The sequence below is a fragment of the Erinaceus europaeus genome, chromosome 1, assembly GCF_950295315.1.
Source record: "Erinaceus europaeus chromosome 1, mEriEur2.1, whole genome shotgun sequence".
Lineage (NCBI taxonomy): Eukaryota > Metazoa > Chordata > Mammalia > Eulipotyphla > Erinaceidae > Erinaceus > Erinaceus europaeus.
The window spans coordinates 86,410,049-86,426,875 of record NC_080162.1 but is presented as its reverse complement, the minus strand read 5'-3'; the positions used below and the strand labels follow the sequence as shown (position 1 = coordinate 86,426,875).

Genomic DNA, 16,827 nt, shown 5'->3' with positions numbered 1-16,827 from the left:
CACTTGTGAAGCTTTCCATCTGTAAGTGGGAACTGGGGACTTGAACCTGGTTTCTTATGCATGGTAGCATGTGTGCTCAACCAGGTATGCCACAACCTGTCCCCACTTTTCTCATTTTAGAATTAGATTAACTTATTATGAAAGAGAGGGAGAGGGATACAGAGAGGGAGAAGGAAAGGTCACTACCTCCTGTGGAACCTCTGATGTCCTGGTATTTTCAAATGGTGCTCAATCCCAGAACCTCTGTACATGGTAAGGTACATGCTTTACTGGGTGAGTTATCTCCCAGCCTTGTTACCTGTTTTTTAAGAGGAGATATCGTCTATATGTAATTAGCTCTAAGGCCTGAGTGGTAGGACTGTTGGAATTTGTTCCTACATTCAAAATCAATGGTGGAAAAAATAAGCATCTGAGAGAAGGCTTTTCTAGAATAATAGAGACCCAGAGAATGAGTGGAAGCTGTAAGAAAGGTGAGGTTGGAGAGAGAGGATATAGTAATAACTTTCAGTCAGAGTGCCAGCTCTTTGGGACAGGGGGAGATAACTCATGCATCAGAGCATGGGATTTGCCTGCCTGAGGATTCAGGTTCCATCCTGGACACTGCTATAGATAAGAACTGAGCATAGTTATCTCTCTTTATGACTGTTGCTCCCTTTTCATGTCTCTCAGCCTCTGTATGTACTGATTTGTTCACTAAGTTTAACCTTCTCACCCCCAACAACCTCCACAACCCCATACACACACCCTATACCTTTACCTGTTAAGATCCTCTCCTTTTCATAAGAAACTCTCCTTAAGAATAAGCTTCTCAGGACCCTGAATTGCACCATTGGTGATTTTACTCTCCAGTATTTAGCAGTAGACACTTATGGACTAAGTAATGGTAAAGCTAGAACTTTTCTCTATTAATGAGCCTATTTATTTTTAAAAAATATTTATTTATTTCCTTTTTGTTGCTCTTGTTGTTTTTATAGTTGTAGTTATTATTGTTATTATAGATGTCGTTGTCATTGGATAGGACAGAGAGAAATGGGGAGAGGAAGGGAAGACAGAGAGGGGGAGAGAAAGATGCCTGCAGACCTGCTTCACCACTTATGAAGTGACTCCCCTACAGGTGGGGAGATGGGGCCTTGAACCGGGATCCTTATGTGGGTCCTTGCACTTTGAACCACGTGCGCTTAATCCGCTGCGCTACAGCCCGACTCCCAATAAGCCTATTTCTAAATAAGTTAAGAAGCCTCAAGAAGCTTGTACATTGCCCAGATGATACTAATATTAAAGCCTGTTCAACAACCTTCATTTTGCTAAATAGCATGCTAAATGTCAGAAATTGGTTGAAATCAAGGACCTGTTGACTTGCATAACAAGAAGTTTTATAAATGGACTCTAATTGGTGAAACTGAAGGTGTTTAAAATAAGTACATTAGACAGGGTGTTTTTAAAGCTCTTTCTAGATGTATGTAATGATGGGGAACACAGTAAGATGTCAGATATTTAACCTTAGGAGTGGCATGCAAGCCTTGATTCCTAGACAGGTCTGTACCACCCACTGGATTAGGAGGATTCCTTCTTGCCTGATGTGCCCACAGTGGAAATTGACTTTGCTCCTGAAACAGGGGTAGGTAAACTGGTTTTTGGCCTTGACAGCCTGTGTTTGAAAATAAATCTAATTAATTGAAATACAGCTATATCCATTTGCATGCATAATGTCTGTGGCTGTCTTTGTCATACAACAGTTGAGATGAATAGTTGCAACAGATTATCTGAGACTTAAAGCTCAAGATATTTACTTTCCATCCTTTTCTCCCTCAGCTCACCTAGAGTTTGTCAACTTCTACTTTACTTGCCATCACTGCTTTAAGGGACGCTTTCATGCAGAATAGTTGTTGGGTCACCTCAAAGGGCAGATTTTATTGGGTTCATTGAGCTTTATGGGATGGATTTTTGACCTGTTTTGTACTGGCTTGCTAGTAACATTTATGTAATAAGTACTAATCCGAGTAGTAGAACTTAGCTTCAAATTTTCTTTCATTATGACCTAATAATGTAGTTGTGGGGGTATCATTAACCTTTACTACCCTCAAATTTCTCTGGTGACTTCTGCCTTCGATAAAGGAAGAACATACAGATTGTGCATAAGTCATTATTAGATTGGCTTAGGGTCTAGTGGTAGGCTCTATTTTCTTTTTTTATTTCTTTTTTAAAGTTTATTTATAAAATGGAGATACTAACAAGATCATAAGATAAGATGGGTACAATTCCACACAATTTCTACCACCAGATTTCTTTGTCTCATCCTCCCCCCCCACTGGAAGCTTTCCTATTTTTTTATCCCTTTGGGAGCATGGACCCAGGATTATTATGGGGTGCAGAAGGTGGAAGGTCTGGCTTCTGGAATTGCTTCTCTGCTGAACATGGGTGTTGGCAAGTCGATCCATACACTCAGCCTGTCTCTCTCTTTCACTAGTGGGGAAGGGCTCCAGGGAAGTGGGGCTCCAGGACACATGGTGGGGTCCTCTGCCCAGGAAAATCGGGTTGGCATCATGGTAGCATCTGGAACTTTGTGGTCCTATTTCTGGTCTAATATATGTTTATATAAAAGAAGGAGTAGGTGCACTGATTGTTGAATGTGGGTGCTCACTAATGTTAAACTATATCTAGTTGAAAACATTAATCTAGCAATCAGCTAGCTTCATGTTCAAATCAAGGTGTCCACAGTAATCCATAGAATTCCTATTTTAGTGATTCTCCTGTGTCCTTTCTTTTGGAGGTTGTAGTTGTATTTGAAAGAATAAACTGAGTCAGTCACCACCCAAATGCTTAGTAAATGGTGTCTCCTTAATTCATCTTATAGTTCTAAAGAGTAGTGAATGTCACACAGGAGAAAAATGAGAGTAGATACTGATAGACCAAATGGCTTATTACTTCAGGTCAGGTGATGAAAGACACAGTTTTTCCCCCACATTGTCATGATGTCTTCATATTCAAAAACCTTTTTACACTAATGAGTGAGCAAAAGAACACAGGAATGAGATTATGCAGTATTTATCCCTCTCTTCTTGACTCATCCCACCCAACACTTTATTTATTTGTTTATTTATTTATTTATTTATTTTTTTATTTAAGAAAGGAGACATTAAAAAACCATAGAATAAGAGGGGTACAATTCCACACAATTCCCATAACCCGATCTCCTTATCCCCTCCCCTCCCCTGATAGTCTTCCCATTCTCTATCTCTCTGGGAGTATGGATCCAGGGTCGTTGTGGGTTGCAGAGGGTGGAAGGTCTGGCTTCTGTAATTGCTTCCCCGCTGAACATGGGCGTTGACTGGTCGATCCATACTCAGTCTGCCTCTCTCTTTCCCTAGTAGGGTGGGGCTCTGAGGAAGCGGAGCTCCAGTGCACATTGTTGGGGTCATCTGTCCAGGGAAGTCTGGTCAGCATCTTGCTGGCATCCAGAACCTCGTGGCTGAAAAGAGAGTTAACATACAAAGTCAAACAAATTGTTGAACAATCATGGGCCTAAAGACTGGAATAGTGCAAATGAAGTGTTGGGGGGTATTCCCTGCATGCTCTTGTGTACTTCTGCTTTCAGGTATGTATTTTTCCCTAGTTTATGGGCATGTGTGAACATATGCTCTATCTCAGGGGACTTGGACTATATCTAGGTTTGGGGACTTTATTGGGGAGTGGACCACCTGTAATGGAATTAGAAAATACTATGAAAGGAAAGGTCTCACCTGAGTGATGAAGCTGAAGGGCTGTCATTCCATACCTGAAGTCTCTGGTCACAGTCTGAAGTAAAGCATTTTGGGGTGGCACTCGTTGCGTTGATTAGGTTGCGATCCGCGGATGCAATATTATTTGATTTGAATTGAGAGCAGCATGCAGAAAAGTGGGCCCCACCCTAAGGTTCCAGGACTGGGGGAAATATAGGCTCTATAGTGGAAATGTGAGGTTCCTGTTGTCTTAGGGTTCAAGAAGACAATGGATAGTTATTGTTATCATCACATTATTTGGTGATAGGGTTAACTTTGGAAAGTCCCTTTGTTAGGGTTTGGGGTATAATACCCAGCATCTTGTATATAGCTGTGCTACCGGTTGCTTCTGTTCTCCCTGGTCTAGGCTATTGAGAGAGTCAACATATCAAAGACTCAGCCTATGTATTAAAAAGACTCAGACTGTGTTTTAAGAAGTTCTAGACATATGATTAATTTTTCCCCTCTCATATTAATTAAATAGTGGTGTATATGTTTACACTTTAATAGGATTGTACATAAAAACCACTCCCACCACCAAAAGACTGTGTCCCATTCCCCCCCCGCCACGCAGGGAAACCCAATGGCCACCCTCCCCTTCACCACAGTGTTTTTACATTGGTGCCCTGCTCTCGATTTAATCAGATCCTGCTTTTAGTTTCTCTTTCTGTTCTTCTCTCTCAACTTCTGTTGATGAGTGGGGACATCCCATACTCATCTTTATCTTTCTGACTTAGCTGACTTAACATAATTCCTTCTAGCTCTGTCCAAGATGGGTCAGATAAGGTGGGCTCATTGTTCTTTATAGCTGCATACCAACACTTTATTTTTATGTTCCATCAAAGGTAAGGCAGAATCTAGAGTCTCTGGTTCAGTATCATAAACCATTAATCTCCCCACAATTAAATGGAAAAAAGAAAATCACTTCTTTTTACATACACACACACACACACACACGAGTTATTTTTTTCTCTATGGCATTGCTGTAAGAGTAGTGGTCAGGTGGGTCTTTCGCATCATATTCCAATTCTAGATGATTCTGGTTGTCAGGATAGGTAGGACCTAGTAACCATAGAAAGTGCCAGTATCCCCAGATAAAGTTTCTATCATTGTCTAATTTCATAAGATTTTCGTGGCAACATTCCTATCCATCAAATATCTGCAATAAATTAGAGGAGGTGGTGGAAAGTTAACAAGAGAGTGTATTTGTGTGATGTTGGAAAGAAGATGTATTTTTAGCTTTGCTGATTTTACCTTTTTTCCCCCTTCATATATCATTTCCATGCAGAAATTGCAAATAAATGTTCACATAGAACTATATCTGTCAATGTATTACTGCTCTTGCAGTATCAAATTATGCTGGCAATAATGTTTCCAGCTGCCTAGGACTCCATTGCAATTTAATTTGAAAGAAACTCAAATTGCATCTCCAAATGGATAAAAAATTAATTTTACATACAAGCTATCCACCTCCACATTTTCAGACCCATACCCCAAATTATCTTAATTTAGGTTCCACTTTGAACAGTACATGTTACAACCATCTCCACATGCAAAGATGAATATATAGAAAATTCATGAATTGGAAGTATACTTCACCGCTCCTTTTTTAAAATAAGATGTTCTACCTTGATTAAGGTCATTAGGCAATTCTGAGCTATTGCTTTTGCTAGCAGAGATGGAAACAGGGTTCATATAGAACAACGACAAAACAAATCTTAAATTGAGAATTAACCACATGATTATCCATAAAAATTTAGTGTAAAGCTCATTTAATTCTCTATTACTTATTGCTTTCTTCCTGCAATCTGTTTAGTATATTGATTTGGGTTTGCTGTTTAGTGAAATCCTTTTTTTCCTACATTTACTCATTCTTTAATTGATTTATCAAGAAGTTCTATGCTCCATTTATACAAATGAAGAGATCTAAAGGTTCAAAAGTTAGCCAAGGAGTTGAACTTGAATCGGAAATACAGTAGATCTGCAACTTGAAAGAGCTGTATGAACAACTCTTGTTGTATGAAGTGTTATAATGTGTTCAAGAAAACAAATTAGGAAGACATTCATTTGACAACTGAAAGGAAGCCTATAGCAGAAAGATAAAAGATAAGGATACCCCCCAAAAATTTTGGCCAGAAGGGGAGAAATGTTAGGGGAAGATGACCAGAGAACTCTGAACTCCAATTCTATCAAGATCTGGAGAGAGAAGGGGAAAAATAAAGGAAGGGCATTTGTAAGTAGAAATAGGTGTAGTTGTAACTTAGAAAGGAAGAGAAGGCAGGACCACTAAAAAATGGGCAAATATATAAAAATACAAATAGCTGTAGAAACATTAGTCAACTCATATCTGTGACCTTGGGAGAACTACTGTAGTTTCCAGTGGAGGGAATAGGGACACAGAACTCTGGTGGTGGTAAAGGTGTGGGATTATACCCCTGTCATCTCATTATTTTGTAAATAAATATAAACTCACTAATAAAATAAAAAAAGATTTTAAAAATGTAGAGCTCAAGGGGAAGCAATTACAGAAGCCAGACCTTCTACCTTCTGCAACCCTCAACGACCCTGGGTCCATGCTCCCAGAGGGCTAGAGAATGGGAAAGCTATCATGGGAGGGGGTGGGTTATGGGGATTGGGTGGTGGGAATTGTGTGGAGTTATACCCCTCCTACCTTATGTTTTTGTTCATTAATCCTTTCTTAAATAAAAAATTTTAAAAAAAGAAAATGAGGAAGAGAATTTAGTGGTGAGATGACACTGGTTATAGGTTAGGTTCAGATACAAAGATGAAAAATGGTACTTCTTGGGGATCTGACTGATGGTGGCAAAGAGACAAGGGATCAGACCTGGGACAGATGTCTTTGGACTTTACAAAGACAACTGTAAGAATAAAGTTGGGGACAGCCCAAGGAGTATCCAGTTTAGTGCACATATCACCATGTGCAAGGACCTGGGTTCGAGTCCTCGCTCCCAATTGCAAGGAGTACACTTTATGAATGGTGAAGCAGGTTTGTAGGTGTCTCTTTCTCTCTCCTTATCCACCCCTCTCAATTTCTCTCTTTCCTGTCAAAAAAATTAATATGATAAAAATGGCCACTGGGAATGGTGGATTCATCATGCAGGTACCTAGCCCCAGAAATAACTCTGGAGACCAAAAAAAGTGCTTCTGTAGACTTGAGCCAGTCACACACACAGCCATGTCCTTTACAAGTACAAGGGCATGTGTCTCTCTGGCACGATAAAGGCTTATGATTCCTTTCCCTTTCATCCCTCCACTTGTGTGGATGTCTCAGTTTTCATATCCAAGCTCTATCTGCCCTCCAGCTGCTACTTTTGGTCACTGGTTGGAACTAAGTGTGCATGCACTTGGAGTATAGTATGAACTTGGGAGGGAGAACCAACAGAAGAGCTTTACTTAAACACTAAATTTGGGGTACCCAAGGTAGAAAATTCTAGGGTGCTCCATAAGAGAAATCACTCACAAAGGTTAATTGGACTGTTGACCTACTGACTCCTATTCCAGGAGAGGACATAGTCAGAAGAAGTACAGAGTGAACTTTCTAAAAGGCAAGACTCAAGAAAGGGCCCCCTTTCTTGCAAAGTATAAGTCATAGACAAAGTGCATCCAGAAGCCGAACCACACTGGTTTTCCTTCAGAGAATGGTTTTCCGGTTTCCCAGAGAAGCCTCACTCTCTTCCAACTATTTACCATCTCATTGGCTGTTATTTAAAAAGGTCATTTGGACAGGGCCTCATCTGGAGGCAGAAACCATGGGCTCTAGGCTTGGACATATTTACACAAGAGATGTAAATCAAACAAGCCAATCTGCAGTGCACACACAAGACTTTCTCAGCAATTTCCAACTTGTTTGCACCCACCTGAATGTAAACCTGAGATTCTGCCTGCTGTAGGCAGTTACTGGAATAGAAGGTAGATTTGGTGACTGAGGTGTCGAGGGGTCAGATTGAACTTGTGAAACTACTTCCATAATACATTTTGAAAACTATTTTCCATTGTGTTGGATATCTTGCTTGAATGCAAAAGTAGATGCGTTCACCTTAAAAACCAGGTGGCCTGTGGAGATTACATAAGAACTGTGGAGTAAGGTAGAGCAATCTAAACTTCTTTTCCAGGAAGGGAACAACTTACCATTTCAGTATATGCCCCTGCACTATGTATTGGACAAACAGAAAAAGCAGGATCTTTTGCAGCCTGGAAGAATTAATAGATTAAAAATAGAAGCAGTTGCAAGAAAGTATGACAAATGTTGAGTGGGATAGACCTGTACACAAAGTGCGATGGGAGTCCAGAGCTGGGGACTAGCCTTTGTGACACTAGGTCCCATGTCCCTTCATCGATTTCACATTCTTATTATGCTAGAGAATTCTTTTCAGCATTGCTCTGTCTAACTAAGAGACATTGTTTAACAAATAGCCACTACCTGGGTCAGGGAAGTAGCTTAGTAAGAAAGGACCTGCCTTGCCTTTTACACTTGAGTCCCGAGTTCGATTCCCTGAGAAGCATGCAAACTAGAAAGAGGAAAACAAATACAACAGTATGAATGACAGTGGTGTTCTGTTTGCACTTTTTCTCTCTCTTTCTCTCTCTCTTATGCACACACACACACAACACACACAGACAGATATAGCTATTATATTTCCATTTCTTGGACAGGAATACTGGAACTTATAAAACATAATCATATTTTATAATATGGTTAATCATTATTAAATCACTAATAAAAATGAAAAAATACAATAACCTACACATATATAACACATAGATCCACCAAAGAACTCAACTTTTATATGTGAACTGAAATTTCCTTCGATGTCTCAATTTTCATAACTCAGGAATGCCCCAAATCATATCTCAAGGCTTCAAGCTTTCAGCCACACATATGGACATATTTTCTCTGAGTCCCCTATACCTTTGTTCCCTGTGTCCACATGTGCTATCTTACTTGCACAAGTCATGCAGATCTCACACCTTTCTAAATTCTAGCTCCCCCACTCCCCACTGTGTATTACCATGAGGCCCTCACTGAAGATGTAAGAGTCACGGGAAGAATGATCACCTTGTGTGCCACCCAACATTCTGTCATTCTCTCCTATGTAATTTCAGCTCCTACTAAATCCATTTCCTTCTCCCTCTGGAAGTTCACTACCACATCTCCCAAAATCTTGGGAATGCAACTTCAATTCCAAACAAATATCTTAAGGTACTTCTCCAAGAAAGGCAGTTCTCTCTAAGGGGAATACCCACTGTTAGGCAGAGGCAATTTTATCTCTCTTTACAGTTCATTTTATACTCATTAACAGCCCTTTGAGATTAGTGCAATAATTTTCACTTTATGGACAAGGAAATTGAGGTTCAAAGATTAAGTGCTCTTGCACAAGTTCTCACAGAGATGGCTTTAGGCCATCTCTGTCCGGCTCCCCTGTTCCCTGTGGCCTGTCTGATGATGGTCACATGTCATTAACCCTTCACAGGGGAGAGTGCCTTTTCCTATTCCCTGATCTTCCTCAGAATAGGAGGAAATCTGTTTGCTCTGTTGGAGACTTGTAACTTCCCATGGTCTTGTATAAAGATCTTGCCTGTGGGGTCGGGTAGTGGCACACTGGGTTAAACGCACTTAATGCAAAATGAAGGACCTGTGAAAGGATCCCAGTTCGAACCCCAAGTCCTCACCTGCAGGGGGGTTGCTTCACAAGTAATGAAGAAGGTATGCAGGTGTCTAATTTTCTCTCCCTCTATATACCCTCCCCTCTCAATTTTCTCTCTGTCCTATAAAATAATAATGATAATAATAATAGCCTCCAGAAGCAGTGAATTCTTAGTGCCAGCACTGAGCCCCAGTGGCTGGAGGCAAAAAACAAACAAACAAACAAAAATTTACATCTTACCTGTTCCTTCCTTTAAGAAGATAGGTGTTTATGGATGTACCTCCATAAGTGAGCCCAAGAACATGGTAGCTGTCTACATGGCTGGGCAGATCAGCCATTAGTTAACTAAACACTAAAGGTGTTAAATCTCTGTGTTGCCTTCTTTAGCAGACTCTAGACTCCTGTGGACCAAAACATTTCTGCCTTACATTTCTCTGCTTAGTCAAAGCATTCTCTCCCAATTCCAGGAGATCTTGTCATGGTTGGTTGTAATGTCCTCTCCATGATCTCAAACCCTAGTGCTATTACAATGCAGAGAAATGAAAAGAGAGAGCTCTGAGTGAGATTACTCTGTTTCCCCTTGAGAAGGGCTTATGAGGGGAGTCCTAGGCTCCTCTTAGAATATTCCCTTTCTGGTACAGTCTGGTGTCTAGACTTGATGCAAGATTCCAGATGGACAAGGAGGTATGAATACTCAGGTGCTCAGGTAAGCCACGTGTCATTATCCTTTTGCTTGAACCTTTGTCCTCCACCAACATGAATTGTTAGACCAAGCAGCTGTGGCAGCCACAGCAGAACATCACTCCCTCACTCACTGTGGGACCTCACTTTTCAAATTCTGTTTTATGTGAACTTAGCACAATAGACCCTCCACAACAGCTCAGTCAATGTCACACTGTCAACATCACCCCCTTGCTTTTCATGATGCTGGCTGTCCTTTACACAAAAGGACCTGTGAGCATGAATAATTGGACAGAGAGTGGCCATGAACTCCCCAGTGGATTGTGGCCAGGCTGCCCCCAGCTTCTCAACAGTGTGTGAGCAGGTTTGAGCTGGCTGTTGACATTCCTTAACATCCTTCTCAATAAAGGTCTGATTTGAAATTTGATTCTTGGGATGGCTCTGATATAATCCACAGGACATTTTTCCCTTAGGGACAGAGTTGTGTCAAGGGTTTTCTCTCATTCCTATTGCTGCATTGACACAGAGGCAACCACCTAGAAATGGTCTGAGGTGTAGAATCTGTCATTCTAAATAAGGATGCTATACAGTGCTGCTTCTTACAAGACATGCAAAAGATTGGGCCTTATTCATTTTATTATTTTTCTTATTTCTGGGGAAAAAGAAACCCTGCCATATATGGAGTGCTAATTAAGTTTCAGGTCCTACTTCATTGCAAACAACATCCCATTTTACTGTCCTCTCCTCTCCCAATGATGTTAGTTACTATTTTATCACCAGTTTACTATGAAATAATAAATGAACCCAAAGAGATGGCATCACTTGGTAAAGTGCTATAGGTAGCACTCGGCAAAATATGCTGATGGTTTTCCAGGCTTTGCTGAGATCCTCACAGCAAAGAGAATTTGACACAAAAACTTGTAGGGATAGTAGTCTCAAGAGAAGTCATTTTTCTAGGGAGATAGCATAGTAGTTATATAGAAAGACCTTTATGCCTGAGGCTCCAAAGGTCCCAGTCTCAATCCCCAGCACCACCAGAAGCCAGAGTTCAGTAGTGCTCTGGCAAAATAAACAAATAAACAAATGTTATTCTTCAGTCATAACAAATTCCTAAAACTAATTGAATTAACTTTGCATAAGGAGAATAATAATTGTGTGTGTGTGTGTGTATATATATATATGTTTGGCTTGTGTATAGAAAAAATAAATATTGGTAATAAAGACATAGATTGATACACAAGAATCTGGGAGCAAGATGAGTGTGGAGAATGGAGTTAGAACATTTGGGTGAGATGCAATGACTAGATTAGCTTCCAGAACATTGTTTTGGAGAACCTGTTGGGACATTGTAGAAAGGAGTGAAAGAAGGGTTGAGAGGTATTGTGGGAGGCTGGGAAGTGTTGAGCTGTGTTGTCAATGAAGCGAGAGTCTACTCCAAGGCACAGTCAATGGGTCACAGGTACTTTGTCAGTAGACTGGATGTTGGACCTGCTCTGGAGACCACACCTGTATGTCAGTACGTCTTGTTGTTGCTAACTGCAGACAGGAGCTGATTTCTCAGTGCCCTTGTTTGATTAAACACAAGGTGGCAGATCAGAGTTACTGCTACATTATGAGTAAATATCTCCTGCAAGTGTTGTGCGCAGTTGGTGGTCCTAAGATGACTTTTGGTGGTGTCCTCATGAACTTTGAAGAATTTAACAATGTGGAGTGGCTGGGCAATGGTGAACCTGGTTGAATACACACATAGCCATAGATGAGGGCCGGGGCTCAAGCCCCTGCTTACCCTTATAGCAGATAGCTTCACAATTGTTAAAAACAATGCTGCAGGTGTCTCTCTCTCTTCTCTCTCTCTCTCTCTTTTCTCCCTCTCTCTCTCTCTCCTCCTTTCCTCTAAATTTATCTCTATCAAAAAAGAAAAAAAGAAAAAAGGGGTTTGTATTTTTAAAAAAGGTTGCTGGAATTGTTGAATTTGTCCTACAGGCACTGAACCCCAGGTATAAATAAATAAATAAATAAATAAAGTGAACAGTTTTACATTTATTTCTATGGGTAACATTTATTTATGGCAAGTGATTCAGCCTTATATAATTATCTTGTCGATGCATGTATTTAAGCAAGAAAAAAGGAATATGGTTTAAAGAACAGCAGAACATAATTTAATTATACTCTGGCAAGAACCCTGAGGGCAACGGCTGAGATGAATTTTATGAGCTGCCCCTCCATCCTGAGTTCTGACACAGCACATGCCCACTTTTTTCCCCCAATTTTTATTGTTGTTGTTGTTGCCCTTGCTGTTATTGTTATCATTGCTGTTGTTGTTGGATAGGCCGCCCTGTAGGTAGGGAGCCAGGAGCTGGAACCAGAAGCCATATGCTGGTGATCCCTGCTTCACCCGGAGCCCTCATGCTCACTTTCTTGAGTCTCCTCAAAGCCTTGTTCCTTTTGTGTATGTGTGTTGCAGACCCTGTGCACGGCCCGCAGAATGTGGAGATTGTGGACATCCGAGCCCGGCAGTTGACCCTGCAGTGGGAGCCCTTCGGCTACGCGGTGACCCGCTGCCACAGCTACAACCTCACAGTGCAGTACCAGTATGTGTTCAACCAGCAGCAGTACGAGGCCGAGGAGGTGATTCAGACCTCTTCCCATTACACTCTGCGTGGCCTACGTCCCTTCATGACCATCCGGCTGAGGCTCCTTCTGTCCAATCCTGAGGGTCGGATGGAGAGCGAGGAGCTTGTGGTACAGACAGAGGAAGATGGTGAGTGAGGGAAGGCAGTGAGTTTACTTGGAGACTGGGAACTGTTGCATCTGCTCAGGGGTAGGAAGTTTATGTTTTCCCTGTATCTTTAATCTCCTTCCCTACAACTTCCTCTTTTCCAGTCTCCTGTGAAAGGCCACTGTGTGTTGCACAACTTCAGGAGGTGAGGTGTCTTTCCCACAGACAGGGACACTGACATACCTTCAAATCTGACCCCTTCATATCCCCCATCTTTCTTCTCGTTTTATCCCACCAACTATGCCCATTGTTTAAAACTGTGGAGGCTAACCATAGCTAACTCCTGAGGTTAACTCCTAAAAGAAGGCTATATTGTCTTTAAAAAAATAGGGTAGGAATTAAAGGCTTACAGTCAACAGGAAAATACAGTAACAAAAAACCAAAATGCAGTCGTTTGTACATGTGTAACATTTCTCAGTTTTCCACATAATAGTTCAACAACCTCTAGATCCTTCCCTGACATAGTGTTCCAGGACTTGAACTTTTCCCCACACTCCACTCTCCACCCCAGAGTCCTTTACTTTGGGGCAGCACACCAAAACCAGCCCAAGTTCTGCTTTGTGTTTTCTTATTTTTCAACTTATTTTTAAAAATTTATTATTGATGCTTTAATAACAATAGATAAGATTGTAGGATAAGATGGGGTACAATTCATACAATTCCCACCACCAGCATGCCTTATTCCAATCCCCTCCACTGGAAGGTTTCCTATTCTTTACCCTTTTGAGAGTATGAACCAACTAGTTTCTGTAATTGTTTCTCTGCTGGACATAGGCATTGACAGGTTGATCCATAGCCCCCAGCTACCTTTCCCTAGTGGGGTAGGGTTCTGGGGAAGAAAGACTATATTGTATTGTTTCAGTATGTGGAGCTTTGGGATCAAACAGTTCTGTATCTTATGAGGTTCTTAACCAGAAAATCCACAGAAAAACTTAGCACATACATTGGATGCACTCAGAACTGAACACTCAGTGGGGAATGCTATAAGCATCTCAAGCCCAGAATATCCACTAGTGAACTAATATCCTTTTCTGTTCTAATGTATCTCCTTGTGCTCCTCATCTGGTTGAAATGCATCTAGTAGTTCAAGATAGAGACCTGGAGTTAGCACGGGCACCTCCATTTCTCTCACCTTTACCCCCACAGGGTTCTTGGACTTCATTGGAATTCCAGACTTCAGGTTTATAGACCACATGTGTTTTCCCAGAATGTATCACTTTTCCTTCTGACCTTGCACATGAAGTTTCTCCTGCTTGGAATCGCCTTTTCCTCCCTGTTTGCAGAACATACCATTAATCTGTCAAACTCTGGCTCATATGCTACTTCTGCCAAGAAGCTTTCCTGACTGTCCCAAGTTAACTTGAATATTCCTCTCCACGTACTCAATACATTTTGTACGTAACTCCACAACAGGTGACCATTATCATACAGACTTTGGCAGTTCAAGATCATATCCATAATAGGAAACACCATTTTGTGTCTTGATGTGTCCTAGTGGACACATTTCAGCTTCCCTCATCCATGCTGTCTCTGGTCTTGTGGGTTGTCTTTGATTTCCTTGAACCAGAGTCTTGAGATGTATATAAGGATCTATATAAGGATATATAAGATGTATATAAGGATGTTTATATGATGGATCAAGAAAGTTTTCTCAGGAGTAGTTGGGAGAGGATGTGACAGTAGGACTAGTAAGGAAGGGGAAGAAGTCAGAGAGAAGATTCAAGTGACCTGGACCCACAGAGAACTCAACAGTGTATGTTATGCACCACCTCTTGTGTTGTAGCAAGGGCTGTAACCTGGGCCACATGCATGGCAGAGCAGGCACCATCCTGGGTAAGCTATTATACCTACTCACTTATTTTCTTCACCTTAATCCTTATAACCATTCTGCATCTGCTGCAGAGTGTGATTCTGGGAGGCATTGACTATGGGAATGCAGGCTCTATTACCCCAGAACTCATCTTCCTGCCCTGCAAAGCATCTCAATATTCTGTGGGTTCCATTCCCTTTGAATCAGAATTTTCATACCATCTGTGCCCTTAGCTTTGTGTGAACGCACTTCCATCCCATCTCTGATAGAGAGGGTCTAGTATGTCATCCTGGCTTCTCTCTGCAGCCCAGGAGCTAAAGCCCTAAGCTTACTGAATATTGAATATTGTTTTTTTTTAAAAAAGTCTAATACTGAGTTCCCAGGAGGTAAGACAATTCACTGTTTAAGATGGACAGTGGAATCAAATATACTCTAGACTAATTACTTACCCCCCTGAGTGCCTGAATTTCCTCATCTACAAAATAAAGTGAATCATAGTACCTGCCTTATATATTTCTGTGCCAATTAAAGGAGGTGGGAGATAAAGAGGTGGAGATAATGCCCTACAGATTGTCAGTGCTAAACCCAGAAAGAGAAATTTATTGCCAAAGGCTCCTCTAGCACAAGCAACTTAGAAACCACCCACCTGCCCTGGGAAACATCTTCAGTGCTCTTGACATTCATTAACTCTGTCTGCCTTAGAAAATATGACAGACTCAGAATGAGTGGTGATGTGCTGGGGGTCAGAACTCAGCAGCTGAGTAGGGGTAAGAAAGGTGGCTTCATGACAAGTGTTTAAGGGAACACTTGCCGACACCCTGTTGTTAGATAGAGAGGGGCCACAGTTGAAATTAACTTGAAAGCTCAGAATTCTGAAGGTGAACAAGAGGAGCAGCTCAGGACATATATTTCTTTTTTTTGTTGTTTGTTTTTTTCCTTTTCACTTTTCTGCCTGGTGCAAATGTCTTTATTTATTTATTTATTCAGTATTTGTAAAAAGGGAAACACTGACAAAAACCTTAGCATAAGAGGGGTACAACTCCACACAGTTCCCGCCACCAGAACTCTGTATCCCATTTTCTCCCCTGATAGCTTTCCTATTCTTTATTCCTCTGGGAGTTTGGACCAAGGAACATTATGGGGTACAGAAGGTGGAAAGTCTGGCTTCTGTAATTGCTTCTTCACTGAACATGGACATTGGCAGGTCGATCCATACTCCAGTCTGTCTCTCTCTTTCCTTAGTGGGGAAGGGCTCTGGGGAAGTGGGCTCCAGGACACACTGGTGGGATCATCTGCCCTAGGAAGTCTGGTTGCATCATGCTAGCATCTGGAACCTGGTGACTGAAAAAAGAGTTAACATATAAAGCCAAACAAATTGTTGACTAACCATAAACCTAAAGGCTAGAATATTGCAGATGAAGAGTTGGGGGGTGGTCTACATTTTGTAGATAGTTAGTAGGCCTATTTTAGTTATATTCCAAAGGGCCCATGACTATCCTAGTTTTTTGTTTGTTTGTTTTGTTTTGTTTTTTTCTGAGCCTGGCTTCTGATATGCAGGTAAGCCCAAGTTATTTTCTGGGGGGCAGCTTGGAATGTTCCTATTCATGACCACAGAATGTGAGCTAAGATCTACAGGGATGCAGAGGTTATATAGGTTATATAAGCTGAATATGGGCCTCAGATCAGATCAGATCGATGAGGTTTACAGTCAACAATATTTATACACCTTTCCCATATTTGTGAGCTATTCTCTTCCCTGATCCAGCTTTCTAGCCCCTTTTCTAGAACATATATTTCTTAGGATGCTCTTCCCACCTTGGGCTGTTATTAAGTATTATCCACAAGTGCCAATGTGCCTTAAAGATCCATCTTTAAGGTATGGCTTTAAGCTCTCCCTTTCTCTTGCTTGTCACCAAGGGAGAAAACAAAAATCGCAAAGCTTTGATCAGAACAGTGTGAGAGCAGCAATGCTTTGAAATTAAATTTTAATTAAGCTACATTAATAAAACATAAATTCTTTCTCTACCAAGATGGGTGGACATTATATTAAACATACCAATCCTTGCTCTAATGGCTACACTGAATCCACACCTCAGAATGTACTGGGAAGAGAAGCCTGGTCTTTGAAGAACA

At 41.1% G+C, this 16,827-nt stretch overlaps 1 protein-coding gene across 11 annotated transcripts in view; it reads left to right on the top strand.

Annotated features, from left to right (window-relative positions):
- PTPRT (protein tyrosine phosphatase receptor type T) overlaps positions 1–16,827 on the top strand; it is a 1,549,072-nt gene that overhangs the window by 948,150 nt on the left and 584,095 nt on the right. For all 11 annotated transcript variants that reach the window (XM_060190244.1, XM_060190260.1, XM_060190255.1 and 8 more), the window contains exon 8: positions 12,570–12,866. In XM_060190244.1, the coding sequence (XP_060046227.1) occupies positions 12,570–12,866 (297 nt within the window). The remainder of the gene's footprint in view (positions 1–12,569; positions 12,867–16,827) is intronic.